This window comes from Canis lupus, chromosome 29 (genome assembly GCF_048164855.1).
Source record: "Canis lupus baileyi chromosome 29, mCanLup2.hap1, whole genome shotgun sequence".
Taxonomy (NCBI): domain Eukaryota; kingdom Metazoa; phylum Chordata; class Mammalia; order Carnivora; family Canidae; genus Canis; species Canis lupus.
This window is the reverse complement of record NC_132866.1, coordinates 30,587,245-30,611,733: the sequence shown is the minus strand read 5'-3', so window position 1 is coordinate 30,611,733 and position 24,489 is coordinate 30,587,245. Positions and strand designations below refer to the sequence as shown.

At 47.3% G+C, this 24,489-nt stretch overlaps 1 protein-coding gene across 1 annotated transcript in view; it reads right to left on the bottom strand.

The window, feature by feature from the left end:
• Nucleotides 1-24,489, bottom strand: part of RRP12 (ribosomal RNA processing 12 homolog) — a 48,010-nt gene that overhangs the window by 16,215 nt on the left and 7,306 nt on the right. Inside the window, exons 2-14 of the mRNA XM_072805830.1 lie at nt 13,462-13,860; nt 12,711-12,940; nt 9,477-9,560; nt 7,987-8,063; nt 7,342-7,447; nt 7,025-7,141; nt 5,787-5,925; nt 5,551-5,678; nt 4,564-4,662; nt 3,826-3,917; nt 1,670-1,781; nt 1,345-1,442; nt 33-147 (exon numbers count right to left, since the gene is read on the bottom strand). Of these exons, the coding sequence (XP_072661931.1) occupies nt 33-147; nt 1,345-1,442; nt 1,670-1,781; nt 3,826-3,917; nt 4,564-4,662; nt 5,551-5,678; nt 5,787-5,925; nt 7,025-7,141; nt 7,342-7,447; nt 7,987-8,063; nt 9,477-9,560; nt 12,711-12,940; nt 13,462-13,600 (1,536 nt within the window). The 5' untranslated portion in view covers nt 13,601-13,860. The remainder of the gene's footprint in view (nt 1-32; nt 148-1,344; nt 1,443-1,669; nt 1,782-3,825; nt 3,918-4,563; nt 4,663-5,550; nt 5,679-5,786; nt 5,926-7,024; nt 7,142-7,341; nt 7,448-7,986; nt 8,064-9,476; nt 9,561-12,710; nt 12,941-13,461; nt 13,861-24,489) is intronic.

Here is a 24,489-nt window from a genome sequence, read left to right as displayed (position 1 = left end):
CCTGCCCTGGCCCCAGCAGTTCCCTAGCTCACCTTCTTCATCACAGGATGGGCCTGCTTCCCACATGCCTGGAAGAAGACACCCAGCAGCTGCAACACAGAGCCCCACGCTGCGTGGAACTTGTACGTCAGGCCTTCCTCCACCGCCCTGCCAAGGGAACAGCAGTCAGGGCCAGGTTCATGCTCACCCGGGCATGACTGGCACCAGGAGGTTGGTGCCAACAGACCAACAGTTGGCTGGTAAAGATGGAGCCCCAGGAAAGGCCAATGGGGAGAACTAGCATTTATGAAATAGCCACTGTGTTCAGTTTCATTTATGTAATCCTGCTGCTTAAAGAAAACTCTGTGAGGTACATCCTTTGTTCCATCTTTAGATGGGGAAACTGAGGCTCTACGAGATCAAATAACCTGCCATGGTCACTCTGCTAGTGGCCATATTGGGCCTCCAAAGCCCATGCTCAGTCATGGTCTTGTGTTTTCCCAGTGTGATCCAAGATGGGATGCCAGGGTAGGTGGTCTGGGCAGAGTGGGGAGAGTGGCGCCAGGCTGGCTGTACCTCTCAGCTTAGCCTTCTGGAGATTTTAGGCAAGAATGGTTGATGGGGGTTAATGTGCAGAAATGGGTAAGCTAGAGGCGAGGGTGGCTCTATTTCTGAGTTTTCCTGAAACTTCATCACAGATGTATCCAAGGGCAACAGGCACAGCACCCAAAGTACCACACCTCAGAGCTGAGCACACACCCAGGAGAGACACCAAGGCTCCTAGTTTTTTTCCCGGGCCCACACCAGTGTCTACAGTGCTCCATGGCTCCTCACTGCCTGCAGGGACAGCCAGGTCTGTGAATGGCTCCTCTTAGGGACATAAATGGCAGCACGGCACATGAATAAGAGTGGACTCTGCCATCAGGCTGCCACTCCCTAGATGAGTGACCTCAGCTCGCCCAGCTATAAACTGGGGGTCAGTCAGTACCTATCTCCTTGAACCACAAGGACTACCAGTGGTTTTTATTCACTTCAGTACTTAAATACGTGCCAGATACAGTTCTGAGAACTTCACGTACACTCCCTCATTTAATTCTCACCTCCATCAGTAACCTTGGACAGATGAGGACCCTGACGTATCTAGGCATGGAGGACGCAGAGGAACTTGCCCCAGGTGACTGGCCCAGAGTCCGTACTCCTGAGTACCACACTATGGCACCTGCAACGTGGCCAGTGCTCAAATCAATAGCAGCTGCTCTGGCGCTGAGCACATGCCCACAGTAAGTGACAAGTAGAACACTTTTCATTACAAGGAACTTTCTAGAAGGCACACCATATTCCCTAACATGGATGCTATGTTCTCACCTGAACATCTTGGCGATATACTGGGCAGGGCCAGAGGCTGATGAGGTCACAGAGCCAATGCTGGCCATGTGGGGAGCAACACATTCCTTCAAGATCTCCTGCAAGAGAAGAAGCCACAGATGTCTGGGCCTACAGCAGCCTCCCAGCACCACCCAGCCCTCCTAGGTGACTGCTTTTGCACACCTCTAGGAAGCCTATTCCACTCTGAGATCTCCTCCCCAGGATGCAGCTGGAGGTCTAGGGCGAACTTCAGGAGACAAGGTAGCCAGTACAACTCTACACTCTCTGCTTCCCCCCCCTAAAGCTGGGGCTGGGGCTGCGGTACCTGAAGGCTCTGAGTGGCAGCTGTCACCACCTGCGAGTGTGGGGAGAGGAGGCAGGTGGTTGCAGTTCCAAAAAAGCGAGGAAGGTGGCCTAGCCCCAGGTCCCGCTGCAATCTGTTGAGACAAAAGGCTTCTGTGGGGCCTGGCTCTGGGCCACAGGGACCCACATAGAACCAGGTCCAATGACAGTCATTGATCTGCAGGGTTCTACAGGGCCCTCCTAGTGGGCAATTTTAAAAAGTGCTATAATTCAAGGAATAGCCACACGTGGTAAAAAATCCAAATAGGTCTTCAGAGTACAAAATAAAGAGTATGCTCTCTTTATCACACCTTTCTCCCAGATTGACCTTCAGATGGACTTCCCAGAGGAAAATCAAGGTTAAATGTCTCAAATACTCTTCCCAAAGTTGTCATACATATACAAACACAGAAAACAGTAATGTATGCTAACATCTATGTAACACTTCTCATACACCAAGCACCGACATAACAGGCATTTGTTCATTTACACCTCGTAAAAACCAAGATTAACTCCTACTACCATTCCCATTGTAGAAGTGAGGAACCCATGGCACAGAAAAGTCGAGCATGCTGCCCGAGACCACACCATAAGGAGGAGGGAGGGGTCATTCATACCCTGGTAGTCCTGCTCCAGAGCACACAGAGAATCACACCATCCATACCCTTCTCAATACATCTTGGAGGTCTTTCTGTGTCAGCATGCACCTCTCTACTTTAGTAACTCACTGTACATTGACCAGTCCTCTCCCCAAGCACATTGACATTTTTGTTGGTCTCTAAGTTTTTTTGCTATTACCTATATAGCATTACAACAAACAGCCTGGGATGTATATCATGGCACAAATGTGGGAGGCCTGCTGGTAGGATTAGTCCCGAGAAGCAGAGGGGGAACTTGAGTGGCTCAGTCAGCTGAGTATCTGACTTGGGCTCAGAACACGATCTCAGGGTCCTGAGACCGAGCCCTGCATCAGGCTTCCTGCTCCGCAGGGAGTCTGCTTCTCCCTCTCCCTCTGCCCTTCCCCTGGCAAATAAGTAAAAAAAAATTTTTTTTTAAGATTTTACCTATTTATTCATAAGAGTTAGAGAGAGGCAGAGACATAGGCAGAAGGAGAAGCAGGCTCCTGCTTCTGCAGGGAGCCCGATGCAGGACTCGATCCTTAGACTCCAGGATCACGCCCTGGGCGGAAGGCAGATGCTTAACCACTGAGCCACCCAGGTGTCCCAAATAAAATCTTTAAAAAATATCTTGAGAAGTAGAGAATGAGGCTATTTTGCCATTTTCTGGCCTCTCCAGGTAAAAGTTGGACGGTGCAGGGAAAAGGATGAGGGCCTGGTGGACCTGGGCTAGAGACCCTCCTTTGCTCCTTAGCAGAGGCATGACTAGCTACCTCACGGTGCTTCCGTTTCTGGTTCATGAAAAAGGCTAGGACCTTCCTCCCGGGGCGGCTGTGATGCGTGAGATGAATGATAATGGAAAGCACCCAGCACAGAGCCTGAGAGCGAGGGCTAATAGGAGCCCTTCAGCAGAAGAGAGGGAAGACACAGCATGGTGGGGCTCCAGGGTCCTGAGACACCCCCACTCCAGGCAAAACACAGGTCACCGGTGGATACACTTATTTTCTTCTCAGCCTTTTTCTGGAAAAGTAGAATCATCAAGTGGCTACTATTTAAGTGGCCAAGCTCAATGTGAGTTTTATGATAGACACAGGGCCGAAACTGGGGTTTACGGGACTGTGAAGCCCAGAGGAGGGGACTGTTAACCCAGGTGGGGAGAGGACTGAAACCACAAAGTGGATGTGATCTGAGGAAACCAACTGCACAGGGTTCAGTCAGGAGGTGACAATAATCAGGATGGAACTGGCACCCCACCCTCAGGGCCCCAGCATGGTGCACTGAGCCCCCCCCTTGTGGCTCCTTAGAGCTCACTGGTAACTGCTCTGGCAGGAAAGCAGCAGCCCCAGCAGACACAGGCCACGCTACCCTGCCCCGTGCCTCATACCGCAAGAGCTGGCCTATAGCATGCCTGACAAGGAGATACCACCATCCCTCTCCAGCTTCTGGCTCACATCCCTCCCATCCATGCCACAGAGCAGGTCGGCTGGCTGGAGGCCCTGGGACACCCCTCTGCCACACCTACCTGACCAGGTTGATGTGGGCTTTCTCCATGACCTTAAGCCAGGCCAGCAGGGGTTGTAAGTCATTCTCGCTGGGAATATAGTCATATAAGGCCTAGAGGTGGGACAGGGAATATGCAGGTGACTGAGCAAGTGTGTCTGGAGCGGCCTAATGACAATGACCCCTTCTCATCCCCAGACACCAGCATGTCCCACTGACAGGCCTGCATATGTGGCCCCGAAACTCACAGGCCCCATTGCCTTCCCAGCTCCTGCCTTTCCCTAATCCATGAAACCCTTCCAATTCTGCTCCTCTGGGGTTAAAGTCTCTAGAAGCAGTTGAGTAAAACTTGGGTCTCACAACCTTTTGGATATCACAAAAGCCACAGAGTCTTTTCCTGGAAAAATGTACACGGGCACACATATGCATATTTTGCAAACAATGTGGGGAATGTTTATGTCCCCTTTCCTCAAATCCATCCAGGGACCCCTAAATTTGAGAGTCTCTGCTCAAGTTATGAGTTATATCATGAGACCACACTGAAATAGTTTATTAAGTTAACTAAGTGTAGAGTCAGAGCCCCCATCTCCTGTGAACACTGATGTGGCTTTGGTGGCCGGTCTCCTAGCAGCCTACTTCCTGTCTGCTTGTCTATTATAGCCTCTTCCACTGGGCCAGTCCCATCAGCCCACTCAACCTCACTCTGTAGAAAAGTAACAGGCCCCCTGCACTGCCACACCCCTTTACCATCAGGCCTTACCGTGATGATTTGGGCGTTGAGCTCTGCCGACAGGGTGCCCAGGGTAGGCTTGGCGTGGAAGAGGCTGTGGAAGGCCTGCATGGCACAGGCTGTCACCAACTGGAGAGGACATGGAGGCTTAGTGGGGGACCGCAAAGCCCACGGCTGCCCTGGACATCTCAACCTCCCAACTCTAGCCAGTGGGCTGGGGAGAGACCCAGGCCCCTGACCTCAAGCATGCTCCCCACACCTGGACATTCAGAAGACTGTCACTTACGAAGGCTTGGCAGCTACTGAAACATTTTTAAATGATTTAAATAAAGATAACAGAGAAACATGAACAAAACATTTGTAACAGAATGGGCTAAAAAAGCAGGCTATTAAGTGGTATGCAAGCTATAATTATGGCTGTATTTTCACACGTTTTTATCTATGTTTGTTTATCAAAAAAAAAAAAGTCTGAAAGGATACACAGCCTAATTGTTCTGAATGGGTTTTTTTTCTTTTAAACAACAATCTTATTATTTATATAGTAGATACTTTAAAGTATGCATGTGAACAAACACTACAAGATATATATAAAGATTAATAGAATTGAGCTAGCATGACAGAAATGCAGGAGATCATTTTATGTATTAAAACTGTTATACCAATTTGTTAGTAAATAAGAAAAAAAAAAAAAAAAAGACCCACAACTGTGGCTGAAACAGAGCTCGAGCAGGGAAGAGGACTGGTACCTTAACAGCCCTGCCATGGCTCCCCACTCCACAGAACTGATCCCTGAAGCCAACTCCCAAAGGGATCAGGACTCTGAAGACAGCCTGGTCTATCCAACACCAAGGACAGCTGAAGTCCTTGGTGGTAAGCAAGAGTAGGGCTGGAGTGGGGAGACCCCAGGTCCTGCTCTGGCCTGCCTAAGCAAGTTCCCAAGCACCAGCATTTTGGCCCTGACGTCTGCAGTTCACCCCCAACCCTGGCATGCTCCTCTGGCTTCCTGGCTGAGCTCACCACGTGGCTCAAGGTCATGACCCTGAGGAGAGTCTCGCTGCAGCTCTTCACCAGGCTTTCCGGGAAGCAGGGCAGCAGGTCCTTTAGCAGTGTCAGCATGTGCAACACAGTGGTGGCCTCCCTGGAGCCTGGAAGACAAGAAGGAGCTGAGCCTCTGGCCCACCCTCTGCACTGTGCCCTGTCCTCCCAGGCTGGCCTCTGTCCCCACCCGCCTTGCCGTTGACCTGGTTCCCCACCTCCAGACTTCTCAATCTCCTGGATGCAGAACTTGGCAGTGGAAATGGCAGCAGGATGATGGGCAGGGACTTTTTCACCAAACATGAACTCACTGCCCTTGAGGACTGAGCACACTCCATGCTGGGCAGCCTTCCGGATCTGAGGGGCAAGGAAAGGGGGGCCAGGGCCGGGTCAGCATACACCCTGCAGCACTGATGGCATGCCTCCTCCATGGCTGATGCTGTACCCAGGCCTGCTTGTATGCACATTCCTGAGCTGAGCAGTAAGACAAACCTCAGCTCTGACCCCTGCTTTCCTGCTAACTCACCAAATGGCCTTGAGTAAGCCAATCACTTCATCTTTGAGCTGCAATGTCCTCATCTTTATTACAGGGATTCAGTCAGTCACCGAGCAATACTAAGTGTGACCAAGCCAGGCACAGTTCTCGGGGCTGGCAGTCTGGCAGTGACCAGAGTAAACAACTCACACTCTTCTTGGGAGACAGAAAACAAACATACACCAGAAGGTAAAAGTACAATACAGACAATATAGCAAGGGTTGGTGCTTTTTACACAGTGGCCAGCAAAGTGTCACTCCAGTGAAGTGACATTTCAGCAGAGACCTGAAGAGAGTGAGGGAAAGGCCTCATGAGTACACAGGGAAGGAGGTATGAGCCTACCTGAGGAAGCATGCTGAACACACTGAACGATCGAGGGCTGTTATTTCTATGTGCTATTACATGCTCCCTGCCCTAAATTCCTGGAGGAAATAGGGTGGCTGACCAGCATTTGCTGAGCACCTGCTGTAAGCCAGGAACAGCGCCAGCCTGGCCTGTGAGTGACACTGGAGTCGCCCTACACCATTGTGGCAAGGTTGGTATTACTATTCTTATTTTCCAGCTACGAGACCAAGGCTTAAAGAGCTCATGTAACTTGCCCAAGGTCACAGCGTGAATGGTGGATCCAGTATCCAACTAGGGTCTTCGAGCCTCCAAAGCCCCACTCTGCCCCTTCCTGCCACTGTAGTTAAATTTGTCACTGACCAATGAGGCAGGAGACTCAGGAGGGCGTGACAGTGAAGACCCCTTCTACAGGATAAGGAGCTGCCTCTCATCTTCTAGGACTAAGCAAATAAGGCTTCAGAGGCAAAAAGCAGCAGCTCAGAGCAACCTCCCTGATCCTACTCAGACAGATTGGCCCCAGCCCACTTACTAGAATAGCGCCCCCCCTCCCATACTCTGGGGGCCCAGCAGCCTCACCTTGGGCTTAGGGTGCACAGTGAAGCTCAGGAGCCCATGGTACACCTGCAGGGTCACGGGATAGCTCCAGGCCTCCAGGTCCTGCTTCCGCAGAAGGGTGGCCAGGCAGGAGAGGATCTGTAAGACAGAGTCTCTCAGCTTCGCTGGCTTCAACCAGGTGGAAAAAGAGCCCAGGTTCTCTCCAATTCCAGAAAATCGTCCAGGGATCCGTGTGAGGTCCACATGGTGCCTATACCTCTCCCAGAGAATATCCAGGCTTTGGCCAAATCTTCGGGGCTCTGGAAGATGGTGAAGGGGAAACAGACACAGACACTAACCCATCGGACGGCAGAGGTAGAGCCACTGCTGGTCTGCGCCGACATGATGTCCATGAATGCTCTGGATGTATCGGAAAACTTCCTAATAAGCACAGGGCTGGGCACGCTGTTCGGGGAGAGAAGAGCCGGTCAGAGGCCCTAGGGGCCTCCTAGAGCAGCAGGTGCTGACCCAGGCCTGGTCTGAACAAGGAAGCTAGACACAGGGAGGCAGTGCTGGCCCAGCACTCAGCGAGTGAGCAGGAGACAGGACAGGAACCCACCTTTTCCAATGCCACATCAGTGTGCTTTCCAGGGACCTGAGCTTGGTGCCTCTTCCCTTCACCACGGCCATTCTCCATTATCCACGAGATGGGGCCTCACTAGCTTGCCTCAATCCTCTCCCTACCCTCCCCCCTCACAGCTACAAGCTGCCAGGTATCCTGGTGGCCACACCCTAGTGCCCCCTTCCTGCCCCACTCACGGCAGCATGGCCGCCTGATTCCCAGGCACCGACACTCACATTCTGTGACAATATCCCAAGCCACCCTGGGAGCCTCATGGTGAAGAACGCCAGTTTATACTTAATAATTCCCTGAGCCTATTCCTCCTGCTGCCATTCCCTTCTCCCCCAAAAGACTTGGGGTTCAGACCAAAGGTAGGACTCACCGCTTCAGGACAAGGTTCAGCAGGTACGCAACAGCAGCCAGAGACTCAGGGGACTCCACGGCCTCCACTGTTGTCATCTGAGGGCCAGAGCACAGGGTGTGAATGGAAGTGTATAAGCTGGGCAGATGGGGGGCTGAAGCCACCATGTCCCCAGCAGGAGGACCAAGAACTCTGGTGTCAAAGGTCAGATCCTGGCTCTGCCACTGTGACTTTGGGCGAGCAACTAAATCTTTCTGTGATTCAGCTTCCTCATTTTTTTTAAAGATTTTTTAAAATTTTTATTTATTTGGGGGTGGGGGGAGCAGAGCACAGCAAGGAGGAGAGAAAGGAGAAACAGACTCCCCAGTGAGCAAGGAGCCCAACGTGGGGCTCCATCCCAAGACCCTGCGATCAGGACCTCAGCTGAAGGCAGATGCTTAACCGACTAAGCCACCCAGGCATCCTGCTTCCTCATTTGTAAAATAGAATAAATTGTTGAAAGGTTTCATCAAATTCATACACAGCAATCACAACACTGCCTGGCACATAATAAAAACCATGTATCATTATCTAACTTATTTCATTATTCTAGAGGAGTTGGAAGGCTTTTTCTCTAAGGGGTCAGATAATAAATATTTTAGGATTTGCAGGCCATATATGGTCTCTGTTGCATATTCTTTTGTGTGTGTTTGAATAATCCTTTAAGGATATAAAAACCATTTTTAGTTCTCAAGCTGTAAAAAACAACAGGCCATGGATCAAATTATTTCCATGGGCCATAGTGGGCCAACCCATTCCAGAGTAGTGGTTCTCAAACTTTTACACCCTTAGAATTTCTTGAAGATTCCCCAAAGAGGCTTTATTTACATAGGTGATATCTACTGATGCTTACCACATTAAAAATTAAAACTGAGAAAGTTTTAAAATACAAGTATATGCAAGCACAATTAGCTACTGAAATAATGTCATCAGATAGGAGGTAACTTCTGGAAAACTCCATAGTACACTCATTAAAGGATGAGAGTGAAAAGGCAAATGATGTTCTAGTATGTTATAAAAATAATTCTGATAGCCCACTAATCCCAGTAAAGGGTCTTAGGACCCCCTCCTCTCCCTACCTGCCCCTGGTCACACTTTGCCTATCTTTTTCTAGAGGATCCTCTAGGCCTAACTCAGCTCCATGGATCAGGGAAGAAAAAACAACAGTAACAAACCAGAGTAGTGGATTTTTGTTCTATAAGGATACTGTAACAAATACCACCAGCCTTTCCAAGCCACCACCTGAGAATGAGTAAAGTGCTCTTTTTTTCTTTTTTACTAATCTCTTTGCCCAACATGGGGCTTGAACTCACAACCCCAAGATATCAAGAATTGTATGCTCTCCTGACTGAGCCAGCCAGGAAGCATTTCCACTTATTCAAGGATGTCCTGCTCTACATCCTCATACCAGAGACACCCATCTTCTCTCTACAGCTGTTCTGGACACCCACTTTCAAGTCACACCTACTTACCAATGCAGCAAAGTACTCAGTCTCTGTCTCCTTTCCTCCCTGGGAGCGAATCACCTCAGTGACAGCAGCCAGAACAGCACAGATCTGCATGTAAGGGAGAAGGCATCTATGACATCTATTTTAGATTGAATCCTGTCCCTGGGCTAGCCTCTTATCCTTATTCCTTCACAAATTATTCTCCTGACAAAGCCTAGAGATAGGCAAGATGAATTGCATTCATACACACAATTGCATGCATACACACCATAAGGCCTAGCAAAATGTTTGCCAAAATTCCACCTCTAGGACTCTCTTATAGGAATATCTGCACAAAATTGCAAACATTGAGGTAACAAATGCGTTCACTGCAGTAACAAGCTGGAACAAGGCAGCCATCAACAAAGGGTCAATAAAGTATTATTACTACATAATAAGTAATGATTGAATCAAATACTACAGGACTATTGAAAAGAATGAGGAACAATGCTATATTACTTTAGAACTACTGTTCAGTGGGGGAAAAGTACAGAACACTGCATATAAAATATTATCTGTAAAGCTAAACAAAAAAATCTAGAATAGTAATGTTCCTAAGAGGCTAATGAGCACTTGGAACATGGCTAGTGTGACTGAAGAACTGAATCTTTAATTTATAAATTTTATTTTTTTATTTTTATTATTTTTTTAAATTTAAAAATAAAGAAAAAAAAATTTAAAAATGAATACCTGAGGGGCATCTGTGTGGCTCAGTTGGTTAAACTTCTCCCTCTCCTGCCCCTCCCCTCCCTTCACCTGCGTGCATTTGCACACACGCTCTCTCTCAAATAGAATCGTTAAAAGAAAGTAAAAATAAAGATTTTATTTATTTATTTGAGAGAGAGAGAGACAGTGAGACAGTGAGCAAGCAGAGGAAGAAGAAGGGGCAGAGAGAGAAACAAGCTCCTAAGGTGAGATGTGATCCCAGGACCTAGGATCATGACCTGAGCCTGAGGCAAAGGCTTAACCCACTGAGCCACCCAAGCACCCCTAAACAAAATCTTTTTTTTTTTTTTTAAATGAATACTTGATCTAGTTATTGGAAAACATAGGTTTGTTTGTTTTTTAAGATTTATTTATTTGAGAGAGAGAGAGCGCGAGAGCGCACGCATCTTTTACGTGCACATGAGTGGTGGGGAGCAGCAGAGGGAGGAGGAGAGAGAAAACCCCAAGCAGACTCCCCACCAAATGCAGAGCTGGACTTGGGGCTCAATCCCACTACCCTGAGATCATGACCTGAATCAAAATCAAGAGTCGGATGCTTAAATGACTGAGCCAACCAGGCACCTCGAAAACATAGATTTAAAACAATTTACAGGACCACCTGGGTGGCTCAGTGGTTGACCTGCCTTTGGCTCAGGTCGTGATCCCGGTCCTGGGATAGAGTCCCCCATCGGGCTCCTTGCTGGAGCCTACTTCTCTCTCCGCCTGTGTCTCTGCCTCTCTCTCTCTGTGTCTCTCATGAATAAATAAAATCTTTTAAAAAAATAATAAAATAAAATAAAAAACAATTTAGATGTATGAATCTAGTTTTGTGACTATAAGTTTTATGAAACACAGATTTAGAACAACTTGAAAATATGAACCTACTTTTGCAATTGTAAATTTTATGACCAAATCAAATACTTTCAAAGAAGAGTTAGCATCCAAATAGCGGTGTAAAGGTAACACGCATTCCAGATTTTGAAGACATAATATGATTAAAAACAATGCAAATCATCTCATTTTAGGGATCCCTGGGTGGCACAGCGGTTTAGCGCTTGCCTTTGGCCTAGGGCGCGTTCCTGGAGACCCGGGATCGAATCCCACATCGGGCTCCCGGTGCATGGAGCCTGCTTCTCCCTCTGCCTGTGTCTCTCCCTCTCTCTCTGTCTGTCATGAATAAATAAATAAAATCTTAAAAAAAAATCCTAGATGCGGGATCCCTGGGTGGCGCAGCGGTTTAGCGCCTGCCTTTGGCCCAGGGCGCGATCCTGGAGACCCGGGATCGAATCCCACATCGGGCTCCCGGTGCATGGAGCCTGCTTCTCCCTCTGCCTATGTCTCTGCCTCTCTCTCTCTCTCTCTCTCTGTGACTATCATAGATAAATAAAAATTTTTGAAAATCTCATTTTATATTGATTGTAGGTTGGAATAACAATATTTAGATATAGTAAGTTTAGGGTAGTCTGGGTGGCTCAGAGGTTTAGAGCCTCCTTCGGTCCAGGGTGTGATCCTGGAGACCCAGGATCAAGTCCCACTTCGGGCTTCCTGCATGGAGACTGCTTCTCCCTCTGCCTGTGTCTCTGCCTCTCTCTCTCTGGGTGACTATCATAAATAAATTAAAAAGAAAAAAGATATAGTAAGTTTATTATTAAGATTAATTTCATTTGCTTTTCACTTTTTTAAAATATGGCTACTAAACTTCACAATTCCTTATGTGGCTTGCACCATGTGCTAGACAGTGCTGGGCTAGGTAGACACGATGATCCATCAACAGTAACTGCCACAAAGGAGTTAAGTTGGGAGACCAACTTTCATATTTTATTCTACTCATGTCACTTTGGTACCATTTATAATTTTGACATTTTTCATGTAAACAATGAATATAAATTGTATAATTAGGAAGTATTAACTAAAAAATACAAATAAAATCTGGTTCTTGTTAGATAAAACATCTATCTGTTGTTATTCAGCACTAATTTACTCAACAAATGATTCTTGAAAATATTCTTTTTGGGCAGCCCTGGTGGCTCAGCGGTTTAGCGCAGCCTTCAGCCCAGGGCCTGATCCTGGAGACCCGGGATCGAGTTCCATGTCGGGCTCCCTGCATGGAGCCTGTTTCTCCCTCTGCCTGTGTCCCTGCCTCTGCCTCTCGCTCTCTCTCTCTCTATCTCTCTGTGTGTCTCTCATGAATAAGTAAATAAAATATTTTAAAAAAAGAAAATATTATTTGTAAAAAGTCCTGCATTATCTACATTTAATGAGATAAATATTTGTTAAGTATTTGTAACCCGAAGGCTTTTTTACGTGAGTAAGGGAGATGTCATTAGAAAAAAAGCAGAAAGTGGAACCTGCCCTAGGAGAGCTAGCAAGTAGGAAAACAAGTGGCAGGAGAGATGACACATCATCCAAAAATACTAGCTGACCAGGGCAGCAGTGAGCCAGCATTGGAAGAAAACAGAAATCCGGAGTTTGGCTCCTCCTCACTATCCCAAGTCCTCTTGATCCTCCCCCTACCTCCTTGTGGGCAGCCGAGTTGGACTCCCAGAAGCGTTGCACTTTGCTGAAGGTGACATTTGTGCAGTCGGAGAGGCCGCTCAGGAAGGTGCCGCTGGACTTCTCCGTGAGAGCGGGGGCCACCTCTTCTTCCATGGCCGTCTCCGGGGCTTGGCTTTTGCCCAGACGCAAGGACCCTGACTGCAGCTCATTATGCAACTTCACCGCATCAACTGTCAGGTCACTTTTTCCTGAAAACAGGAGGCACAGGTGAGGCCCTCGCTTCTACCCCAACTTCCTTTTGGCCAGGATCCACCCGTAGGACAGACACTAGTCACGTACAGGCCCCCAACCTGAGAGGCGGAATTCTGAACCTGGCCTGCCTCATCAGCCCACTATAAGCCTAGAACTCAGCAAACGCATACAGGGCACCCTCCGGGTCAAAGTGTGTGCTTCCGTGTCCCGACGGATTAGGTGCGGGAGGGGGCCGGCGTGGGGGCTGCACGCAGGGGTTTGGGAAGTAGATGCCGGTGAAAACGCCTTGTAAAAAGTCCCCCAAAGTTGATTATAGCCAAGTCCCAACTCTGACAGCCGTGGCATCCAGAGCTACTCATTTCCCTACTGTGGACTCAATTTCCCCATCTGTCAAAAGGGAAGGGTGAGTCTTTACGACGTCCTAGGAGAAGAGAGGTCCAACGCCCGGGCCCCGGAGCCTCCAGAGAGGCCCAGCTCGCCAGACCCCGGCCGGCTCGCCGGTCTCGACCCCGCTAACCTGAGGGCCGGCTGAAGAAGCGGCTGCGAGCGGCCTGGCGGTGGCGGCAGATGGCAGGGTTGCTGTCGCTACTGTGGCCTTTCTTCCAGCGTTTCAACTTGGCCGAGACACCCGAGGGCAACTTTCCCGAGCGACCCATCTCGAGAAGCCACCACTCAGCTCGCAGCACCAGCCACCGGAACCTGGGAACACGCGCAGAACCCACGTGGACCCGCGACGGCTTCACTTCCTCTTTCTCTGACGTAACTTCCGGATTCGCGTCTGTTTCTATGGCAAAACAGTCAACATCCGGTTTTGCGTTTCCTCTAGGCTCCGGATCCTTGAGCGCTTCCGAGCAGCTCGGTTGCTAGGGAGTCGCTGGGGCTTGTGCCCCCCTGGCCACAGCTGCGGGTTCTTAGCCTTATAAAACGAGAATTACTTTGCAGGTTAAAACGTCTTTTATACGTCACACGTATATTTATATTTATATTATTTTTAACATCTAATTTCGAAAGTAAAGCTTGGAAACAAATTTATTTGAAAGAGTCAAAACCTGGTCAGACTTGAAAGAGTGAAACCTCGAGGAGTTTGTCCTGAAACGAGAAAAAAGCAGCCCATGATGCTCTAAACTCTGCTGCTTTTCTTTTCTTTTTCTTTGTTTTGTTTCGTTTTTTGTTTTAAGATTTTATTTATTCATGAGACACACATAGAGAGGCAGAGACATAGGCCGAAAGGGAAGCTCCCTGCGGGGAGCCCCATGAGGGACTGGATCCCAGGACCCCAGGATCGCGCCCTGAGCCGGAGGCGGTCGCTCAACCACTGAGCCACTCATCTGAAATAAAATTTTTTCAGATTTATTTATTTATTTGAGCGAGAGAGAGTGCCTGTGCGTCCGCGAGTGGGAGGGGCAGAAGGAGAGGGAGAGAGCGAGCATCTCAAGCCGACTTGATGCTGAGCGTGGAGCCCAGCGTGGAGCTCGATCTCAGGACCCTGAGATCACAACCTGAGCCAAAACCAAGAGGCAGAGGCTCAACCGACTGTGCCACCCAGGCGCCCCCTGCTTATTTCTTTCCTTCTTTCCTTCTTTCTTTTCTTTTCTTCTTTTCTTTTCTTTCTTATTTTATTTATTCATGAGAGACACAGAGAAAGAGGCAGAGACACAGACAGAGGGAGAAGCAGTCTACCCACAGGGAGCCCAATGCAGGACTTGATCCCAGGACACCGGGATCATGCCCTGAGCCAAATGCAGACACTCAACCGCTGAGCCACCCAGGTGTCCCTACTTATTTTCATTTAGTACTGGGGGCACCCAGTTGGTAAACCACCCTCCCTCATGGCAGCACTCAGTCCTTCTTGATAATCTCTTCTAATCCCACATCAGAACCAGCAGTCATACTGATTTGATCTCCACTCCCCTTCGACCCTCCCCAAAATTGTTTAGCTGGAACCCAAACTTTATTTATTTATGTATTTAGGAACCCAAACTTTAAAAAGATATCTCCATCCCCTGTTTTGGGGTGCAGCATTCCAAGATTCCTCTGGAATTTCCTCCTCCACTTGAAATCAACAAACTTGATTTGTCAAACTATGGGTAGATCCTGGTGAGTTGTTTTGTTTAGTAGGCTCCACACCCAACATGGGATTTGAACTCACAACCCTGAGATTAAGAGTTGCATGCTCTACTGACTGAGCCAGACCAGTATTCCCCCTGGTGAGTCTTGGCCGATTAGGGTTTAACATATTTGTTTAACATTTTTTTAGCTCCCACTGAAAAAGACACTACAGTAAGTCAAATTTCCAAATGAACTAGAAGTCAACAAAATTTTTGCATACTAAAAAACCCTTTTTTGTATACTGCTTCTTTCACTTGATGTGTGAATTTTTCCCCTTGCTATGGTCTGAATGTTTTATCCCTGAAAACTCCCTATGTTGAAATCCTAAGTCCCAAATATGATGGTGTTGGGAGATGGGGCCTTTGGTAAATATTTAAGTCACGAGGGTGAAACCATCATCTAAGGAACTGGTGTCTTATAAAAACAATTTGAGAGATCCCTAGTCCCTTCCATCATGTGATGACACCCCAAGAAAGAGCTAGCTATAAACCAAGAAGTGGGCCCTCACCCAAACCATGCTGGCACCCTGATCTTGGACTTCCAGCCTCCAGAACTTTAAGAAATAAATTTCTGTTGTTTATAAACTACCAAGCCTATGTTATTTTGGTATAGCAGGCTGAACAGACTAAAGATACCTTTTATTCTTAAATATCCTTTCGCACAGATGTTTCTCACAACTGGTTGATCTCTGCGAAGCTTGTGAAAAACATAGATCCACCATATACATTCCATGAAGACAGGGATGTTGCCTTTGTGATTTCCCTTCCCAAGAGTTGGAAGAGTACCTGGCAAGTACTGTAGGCACTCAACAAATTACTGTTGAATCAATGAGTATATGTGTGTTGTGGAGGAAAGAAGACTAAAACAGGGGCACAAATTATAGGAATTCAAGGATAAATGTAAATACCAATAACTGTAATTAGTCTTTACTTAGACAAACTGAGATACCCTTTACTCCACAGATAGAAACACAAAGCTCAAAACATACATTTCTGAGGGAGTTAAGAAGTACCAAAAAGTGGGACGCCTGGATAACTCAGCAGTTGGGCAACTGCCGTTGGCCCAGGGTGTGATCCTCGAGTCCCAGGATCAAGTCCTGCATTGGGCTCCCTGCATGGAGCCTGCTTCTCCCTCTGCCTATGTCTCTGCCTATGTCTCTGTGTGTGTGTGTGTGTCTCATGAATAGATAAAATATTTTTTTGATAAAATATTTTTTAAAAAAAGTACCAAAAAGTGAATTTTGGTCCAAGAACCAAAAAGCTAGAGATGGGGAGTGAAGGGAAGGCTGAGATGAAATTCATGAAACTGTAGTGTTGGTGCTAGAAGTAGGCACCGGAGGGGTCATCCAGACCACAGGTGACACTCAGTCAGGGTCAATACTTTTACTGCTCTGTGTAAAACAACCACAGTCTAGTGATGTTGGTATTCAAATACCCTTTCTTTTACAAAGCAACAGTGAGACTAAATGGAAGATTCCACCCCCAAAAAAAGAGAACCCCACTATTATTTGCCAAAATAAGGAGTTAGCAACCTTTTGTTAGGTCTTCTCCTTTTATTTTTTTATTTACTTTTTTTTATAGAAGGGAGAAGGGACAGAGGGAAACGAAGAGAGATAATCTTAAGCAGGCTACATACCCAGTGCAGAGCCTAACACAGGGCTTGATCTCACAACCCTGAAATCATGATCTGAGCCAAAATCAAGAGTTGGACGCTTAACCAACTGAGCCACCCAGAGGCCCCAGGTCTTCTCCTTTTAAAAACAAGTTTCGTCTGTAAGCCAACTTTTCATTAGCATATCTGAACCAATTTGTTTTGTCAAGTCCAGAAAGATGAAGTAATTTGCACAAGTTTCCACAGCATAGTAGTTTATTCAGTGAAACACGGAAAGAAGTAACCATAAAGGAAAAGATTGATAAACTGGAATACATTAAATGTAAGAAATTCTGCTCACAGGGATGCCTGGGTGGCTCAGGGGTTGAGCACCTCCCTTTGGCTCAGGGCGTAATCCTGGAGACCCGGGATTGAGTCCCACATCAGGCTCCCTGCATGGAGCCTGCTTCTCCCTCTGCCTGTGTCTCTGCCTCTCTCTGTGTGTGTCTTATGAATAAATAGTCTTAAAAAAAAGAAATTCTGCTCACGAAAAGACACCATAGGGAGTACTAAGAGGCAAGCCAGAGTGAGAGGAGATATTTGCAATACATAAAACTAACAGACAAGTATAGTGGAATATAGAAAGAAATCCTACAAATTAATAAGAATGAGGTAGACAGGGCAGCCCTGGTGGCTCAGTGGTTTAGTGCCACCTTCAGCCTCGGGCGTGATCCTGGAGACCTGGGATCGAGTCCCACGTCGGGCTCCCTGCATGGAGCCTGCTTCTCCCTCTGCCTGTGTCTCTGCCTCTCACTCTCTCTGTGTCTCTCATGAATAAATAAATAAAATCTTAAAAAAAAGAATGAGGTAGACAATCTAATAAGAATGGGCAAGAGACATGAACAGGCACTTCACCAAAGTGGATATCCAAATGGCCAATTAACATATGGAAAGATGCTCAATCTCATTAATCAACAGATTAACAGAAATGCAAATTAAAATCATAATGAAATGCTATTATACACCCACCAGAATCACTAAAATTAGAAAGACTAGCAATACTAAGTGTTGGTGAGGATGTGGAGCCACTGGCCACACATGCAACTGGAGGGAATATCGACTGATAAACCCACTTTTGTGTGGTAGCATCTAGTAAAACTTAATATATGCCTTCTCTATAATCCAGAGATTCACTTCTGAATGTATACTCAACAGAGGTCTATCCTTATATGCATAAAAGACATATATGATAGTGTTCATAATAGCCAAATACTGGAAATGACCTAAATGTCCATCACCAACAGAATGGATAGATTATAGAATACTGATATAATGAAATAATATTCAACTATACAGTTAGAGAACAAGCAAACTACTGCTACATGCAATAGCATGTATGATCTAAGTTGAGCAAAAGACCCCAGACACAAAAAAATAACATTTTGCATGATCCCACTTAGAAGTTTGCAACCAGGCTTTGCTACTCTACATACAGTATTAGAAGTCAGGATAGCAGTTGCCATGGTGGTAGTAACTGAGAGTGGGCACAAGGGGTGTGGTCATATTCTTTTTGTGTGTGTGTGTGGTAATTCTTAATTTTTTTTATCAGAAGTGAATTTACGTGGATGTCTTCACTGTGTGATAATTCATTAGCTATGCACTTATAATTTGTGTGCCCCTTTGCCTTTTGTATATGTTATTATATATACACACATATATATTTATACATGTATAATATATGTTATATATTACATTGGTTTACTAAAAATAGAAAGTGTCCCTGACATGCAGAGCAGAGAGAGCACAAAGATTGTTAGTGTGAGGAAGTGTCATTGTAGGGAAGATAACTCAGTGCAGACTCTGGACCCTGTACCCCCAGCCCTGAGAGTCAATGCACCACTTCTGACAGAGCCCACTTCTGGGACACAGGCTGCGATCTGGGCAGTAAGGCTGAGAAAAGGGAACGGGTGGCCTGAGGAGGAAGAGGAAGCCGAGTTTGGAAACTGTTGTAAGCAACCTGGTGCTCATGACCTGAGGTCTAGATGTGGGAACATTCACTGAGAGAAGACATAGAAAGTATTGGTTAGAGTCTGGACTGCTTTCCCGTATGACACTGGGCAGGGATTTAACCTCTCCGAGTGTCCGTTTCATAGTTTGTAAAGCGGTGATGATAATACTGAACCCACTGAGCTACTGTGAGGATTCAATATGAAAGTGTGTGTATCAAAATATGTACAACTCCAAAAATGTTAGCAGTACCCTGTGAAGGGTGTGCGGGTGAACTTCTGCCACCAGAGGGGGCTCTGCAAGCAGCCAGTTAAAGCTGAAACCTTAGAGGTCACAGTATCATCCAGTGGCTGGGATTTTGCAAATCAGATGGGGAGATGAAGAGGGCCAGGCTAGTGGCAGCCTTCCCATCCTTTGCCTGGACAGCAGACACCTGCTGGCCTGCAAACCGAGTCTGCTAAATCATAACTGGGTACAGCCTCTGGATGAACCACCTGTCTGGAAGTGGGCTGGCCTTCCATCTGGAAGCATGTGCTCCGAGCCTCCTTCAGAAGATGGTGTCAGGAGGACTCGAGGCATCCAAATGACTTGAGCATACTTTCTCCCACTCTGCACAACTAGGGAGCAACTTTGCTGTCCCCGAATTCCAGCAACGTCTTCTATTCAGAAGAATTAGCTTTCTCTATGATAATCCATACAATTTTTTAAAATTTTTATTTATTTATGATAGTCACAGAGAGAGAGAGAGACAGAGAGAGAGAGGCAGAGACACAGGCAGAGGGAGAAGCAGGCTCCATGCACCAGGAGCCCGACGTGGGATTCGATCCTGGGTCTCCAGGATCGCGCCCTGGGCCAAAGGCAGGCGCCAAACCGCTGCGCCACCCAGGGATCCCTAATCCATACAATTTATGGCCAATTAATTTCACATTTGTAGGATTGGTCCTGTAGACCTCAGGGTCTCTTTTTCTACTCAATTTCACATTTGTAGGACCTTCTGCGTTAGACTCCAACTACTATCACTTGCTGTCTGACCTTGAGCAAGTCACCTCACTCTGTAGGTCTGTTATCCTCAGCTGTAAAATGGGACTAAGAATGCTTACCCATAGGGTACATGAGAACTAAATAAGATAATACTTGTAAAGTGCTTAGTGCACTGCCTGGCACATAGTGAGAAGGCAATAAACATGAGCTAATTATTATTATTCAAAAAGCTCTTCTTGGGCAGCCCCAGTGGCGCAGCGGTTTGCCACCGCCTGCAGCCTGGGGTGTGATCCTGGAGACCGGGATTGAGTCCCACATCGGGTTCCCTTCATGGAGCCTGCTTCTCCCTCTGCCTGTGTATCTGCCTCTCTCTCTCTCTGTGTCTATGAATAAATAAATAAAATTTTTAAAGAAAAAAAAAAACTCTTCTTGAGTTCCAAAACACTTTCTAACCTATTATCTAACTGAGGAGGACAGAGCAGTGTCCTCATTTCACAAATGTGGGAAGGTGATTCCCAGGGCTTCAGTGACATTCCCAAGGTCACACAGGTGGTCGATGGGCACAAGTCAAGAGATCTGACCCTTAGCCTAGGAGCTCCCTCTGCAACCACTGCTTTCAAAATTCTGAAGCTCGTGTGGAGGGAACAGGGCTGCTGCCCCCAAAGCACTGAGCCCAAGGCCAACGGAAAGGGCATTTTTACATCGATGGGGCTGTTATGTGTTATGACACTGGGCAGGAGGAAAGGGAAGTTGAGGCTTTGCCTCTTCCCCCAAACCAAGAGGAAGCAGATGTTTTGGTTGTTTAACGTAGGGCTCAAGTTCTGGGAGAGGGAGGAGGGTTTTGTCATCCCCGGCAACCTATCATGACCCAGGTGGTGGAGTCGCAGCTGCTTCGAGCATTGTCCTAACTGCTGGAGCTGTGTGAAAGCCCAGGCTACAGACATAGGCAAGACTGTCTTTGGAGCCACATCCCAGGTATGACTGGGGGCAGATGGCTGAACTCTGCAAGCCAGAGTTTCTCACCTGAAAATGGGGCTGCCATCCTGAGGTTAAAATAAGATCATGCCCACAGAAGGTTTAGCCCCATGCCTGGCATGTCACTGTCACAGAAGGCTTCATGTCCCTCAGCTTCTGGGGCATTTGGCCAAAGAAGAGCTTTGAAGAAGAGCTTGCTTCCTAGACTAAGTCTGAGGGGATGAGCGAATGGCCTGGTGTACTAGAGAGGACCCCAAACTGTGAAGAGGACTGAAATCTGGGCATAGCAGATATGTTCTTACTCAAAGAGGGGACTGCCCCCAAATTGGAGTCCACCTTTGTTTACCACCTAACGGTAGGTGTACATGACAGGCAGAAGGGGGTTTGGGTGCGCAAAGACCATGTGATCACCACTCTAACCTTGCATCCCCATGCCCCCAAATTCATTCTTACTCCGAAATAAGGCATTTACCCACCTATTACTTCCACCCCCCATTCTTGTCAGGGCCTCTATCAGGAATGAATTGTGTGCAGCTGCTATAACAAAGACCTCAAGATAGTGGCTTAAACACACAGGATTAATTCTTCCTGTTCAGCAAATTAGGAGGTAGGCGGGCAAATCCAGGCTAATACAGTGGCTCCATACAGTCCTCAGGGTCTGAGGCTTTCTCTCTTTTTCTGCTCCACCCTCCATAGTGTGTGACTTCCATCTTTGGGTCACCTCATACTCCAAGATGGGCTGCAGGAGTTCCAACCATCACATTCACAGTCCAGGCTGAGGCTCAGTCTCAGTAAGATGGAAGCAGGGAAGAGCCAAGAGGGGCGTTCCCAGGCAAGTCAGCTCTCTTTAAGCCAGTTCTGCTCACATCTGATTAGCTAGAATTTAGCAATTTGGCCAAACTTAACTGTAGAGGGGCCGAGAACTATATCCTCTCAGTTGGAAACATTGCAGCCCACCCCTTCCCCTACAGTGGGAATTCTGTTGCTAAGGTAGAAGGAAAGAACTGATATCAGGTAGGCAATGAGCAGCCTTGGAATCTCAGTTAGGTGTTGAGAGGATTGGTTCTGATCAACTTAACTCAATTACATATGCAAAAGTTATTTTTTGAGCACTAATTATATGTAAGACACTGTGCTAAGTAAGTATATAGAAGTATATAAAGACGCTTGAAGGCTCTCATTCTGCTCTTAAGAAGCCTACAGGTTAAGGGGTACCTGGATGGCTCAGATGCTTGACAATCTGATTCCTGGTTTCCTCTTGGGTCATGGTCTCAGGGTCATGGAATAGTCTCAGGTCAGGCTCCGAGATCTGTGGGGAGTCTGCTTGGGACTTTTTCCCCTCTCACTCTGCCCCTGTCCCACCCACCCACCCACCCCCTTGCTTGCGCATGCAGGTGTGTGTGTCCCGGAGTGCTCTCTCTAAAAATAAATAAATATAAATAAATCTTTAAAAAAAAAAAAGAAAGAAAGAAACCTACAGGTTACTGATGCTGAGACAAGCACAAAATCTTTCAGTCTTCTCATTTGTAAATCAAACATGTATCTAATTCTTTCCAGGACCTTGGAACTTGAATGTTCACTGAAGCTCAATTCTTAAAACTGCATTTTGCTTCCCTGCCGCCTTCATTTTTTTTTTTTTTAAGATTTTATTTATTTGAGAGAGAGAGAGAGAGAGAGCACGAGTGGGGGTGAGGAGCAGTGGGAGAGGGAGAAGCAGACTCCCCACTGAGCAGGAAGCCTGATGTGGGGCTCAATCCCAGGACCCTGAGGTCATGACCTGAGCCAAAGGCAGACACTTAACTGAGCCACCTAGATGCCCCTCCTTGCTTCGTCCTTGACTGTTGGACCCCCTGAGGACAGGGACGGAGTCTGGTCTGCTCTTGTGCCATCAGAGCCTTCCTCAGTGTCTACATATAGTAGGTGTGCAATACTTCTATTTAGCAAATGAATACATGACATAAGCAGAGCTCAGCTGGAGGCACAAGAGAGGTTCGGGTAAAGCTTCGGGGATCCAACAAGACACCCCTGCCCAGAGTGGCTGTCAGAGAGCTATCTTTGATGAAGAGGTGACTTTGCAAAATGAAACTGGCCAAGCAGATTGGGAGTAGATCCTGAAGGGCCTGAGGGTCAAAATAGAGTCCGCATTTTATTTTATTATTTATTTTTATTTAAAGATTTTATTTATTTATTAATGAGAGACAGAGAGAGAGAGGCAGATACACAGGCAGAGGGAGAAGCAGGCTCCACGCAGTGAGCCTGACGCGGGACTGGATCAAGGGACTCCAGGATCATGCTCTGGGCTGAAGGCAGGCGCTAAACCGCTGAGCCACCCAGGGATCCCAAAAGTCTGGATTTTAATAAGGAGTTTTTTACACATTGCAATCTGGGAAAACAAATTAAGGGGCTTGTACTTTAAAGTATTGGTCCTCATTTATTCATCTGACCAACATTACTGCTGAGTGTGTCGGGCACTGTGGTGGAGAAGAGGAGAGGAAGGTCACATTTAGCGAATGTCTCTGTGTCAGGGACTCTCCCGTTACCCACCACTGATGAGTGCTCACAGAGCCAGGCGCTGTGCTGGGTGCCTCACCTGCACCCTCCTGCCACATCCTCACAACAACGTTGTGAAGCAGGTGCTATTTTTTTTTTTTTTTTGAAGCTGTATTGTTACTCTTTGATTGTTAAGGAATCCAGTTCTGTGACTGTCCAGAAGCCCAGGCTAGGTTAACATTGATGAGTCCCTGGAGGTAATTACGCTCCATTCTGGACTTGTGGAGATAGCCACTGTCTTCTCCCTCTACCTTAACTGAAAACCCAGACCTGGGAGGCCTCCATCCCCACCCTCCTACTCCTGGAAGGGGCCTAGTAGGTGCTATTTATCCACATTTTACAGACGGGAAAAACACAACTGGGAAAAGTCACGTAACTTGCTGAAGTTCTCAGCAGCGCTAAGGGGTGGATTTGGAATTGTAACTTGGCTTGTCCCCCGGTTCTGTCCTCCACAATGACTGGTTACAAAGAGATGAGAGTAGCCTCGTTCTCCATGCAGTGCTCACAGGTTGGTTGGAGAAGCAGCAAAGGCAGCCGGGTGATGAGCAGTGCTATCATCCAGCTATGCCCAGGGCTGTGGGAGGCCCCAGCCTGGCAGGGAGCGGTTGGCCCTAGGAGGGGAGTCAGAGACAATTTTGGGGTAAGGGGACTGTCTTGGTCTGTTTGGGCTGCGAAGCCCAAGATCAAGATTCAGCTGCCTGCATTCGGTGTTGGGTGAGGTCACTTCCTGAGTCATAGACTGCGGTCTTTTTGCTGTGTCCTTACAGGGCCCAAGGTGCCAGGGAGTTCTGTGGGGTCTCTTTCCTAAGGACACCAATCCCATTCATGAAGGCTCTGTCCTCAGGATCTAATCACCTCCCAGATGCTCCCCTTTGCAATCCCATCACACTGAGGGGTGGCATTTGGGGAGGAGGGACATAAACAGTCCATTGCAGTGATGTTGGAGCTAAATCCTGTAGGATGAGTCTGAGTTGACCAGAAAGGTGATGGTGGAGGTACAGGTGCCAAGGGAACAGCAACTGTAAAGGCACAGGGGCCAGCAGGAGCATGAGATGTGTGCTCCAGAGTCAGGCAAGACTGGAGTCTGGAGTCAATGGATGCTGATTAGAGACTACTGCACCAGTTCAGACAAGAAACGATGAGGTCTGACACTAAGGCTGTAGCAGTGGGGTAAAGAGGAGGTGACAGATTGGAAAATGTATTTAGGAGATAGGATGGTCAGCCCTTAGTGGCTGACCAGTTATGAGGGCTGAGCAGGGTTACTGTATGCAGTTGTGCAAGCTGCGCACTGCCTAATTTCCCAGCTGATGGATTTGCAATCCAGTCTTCACTG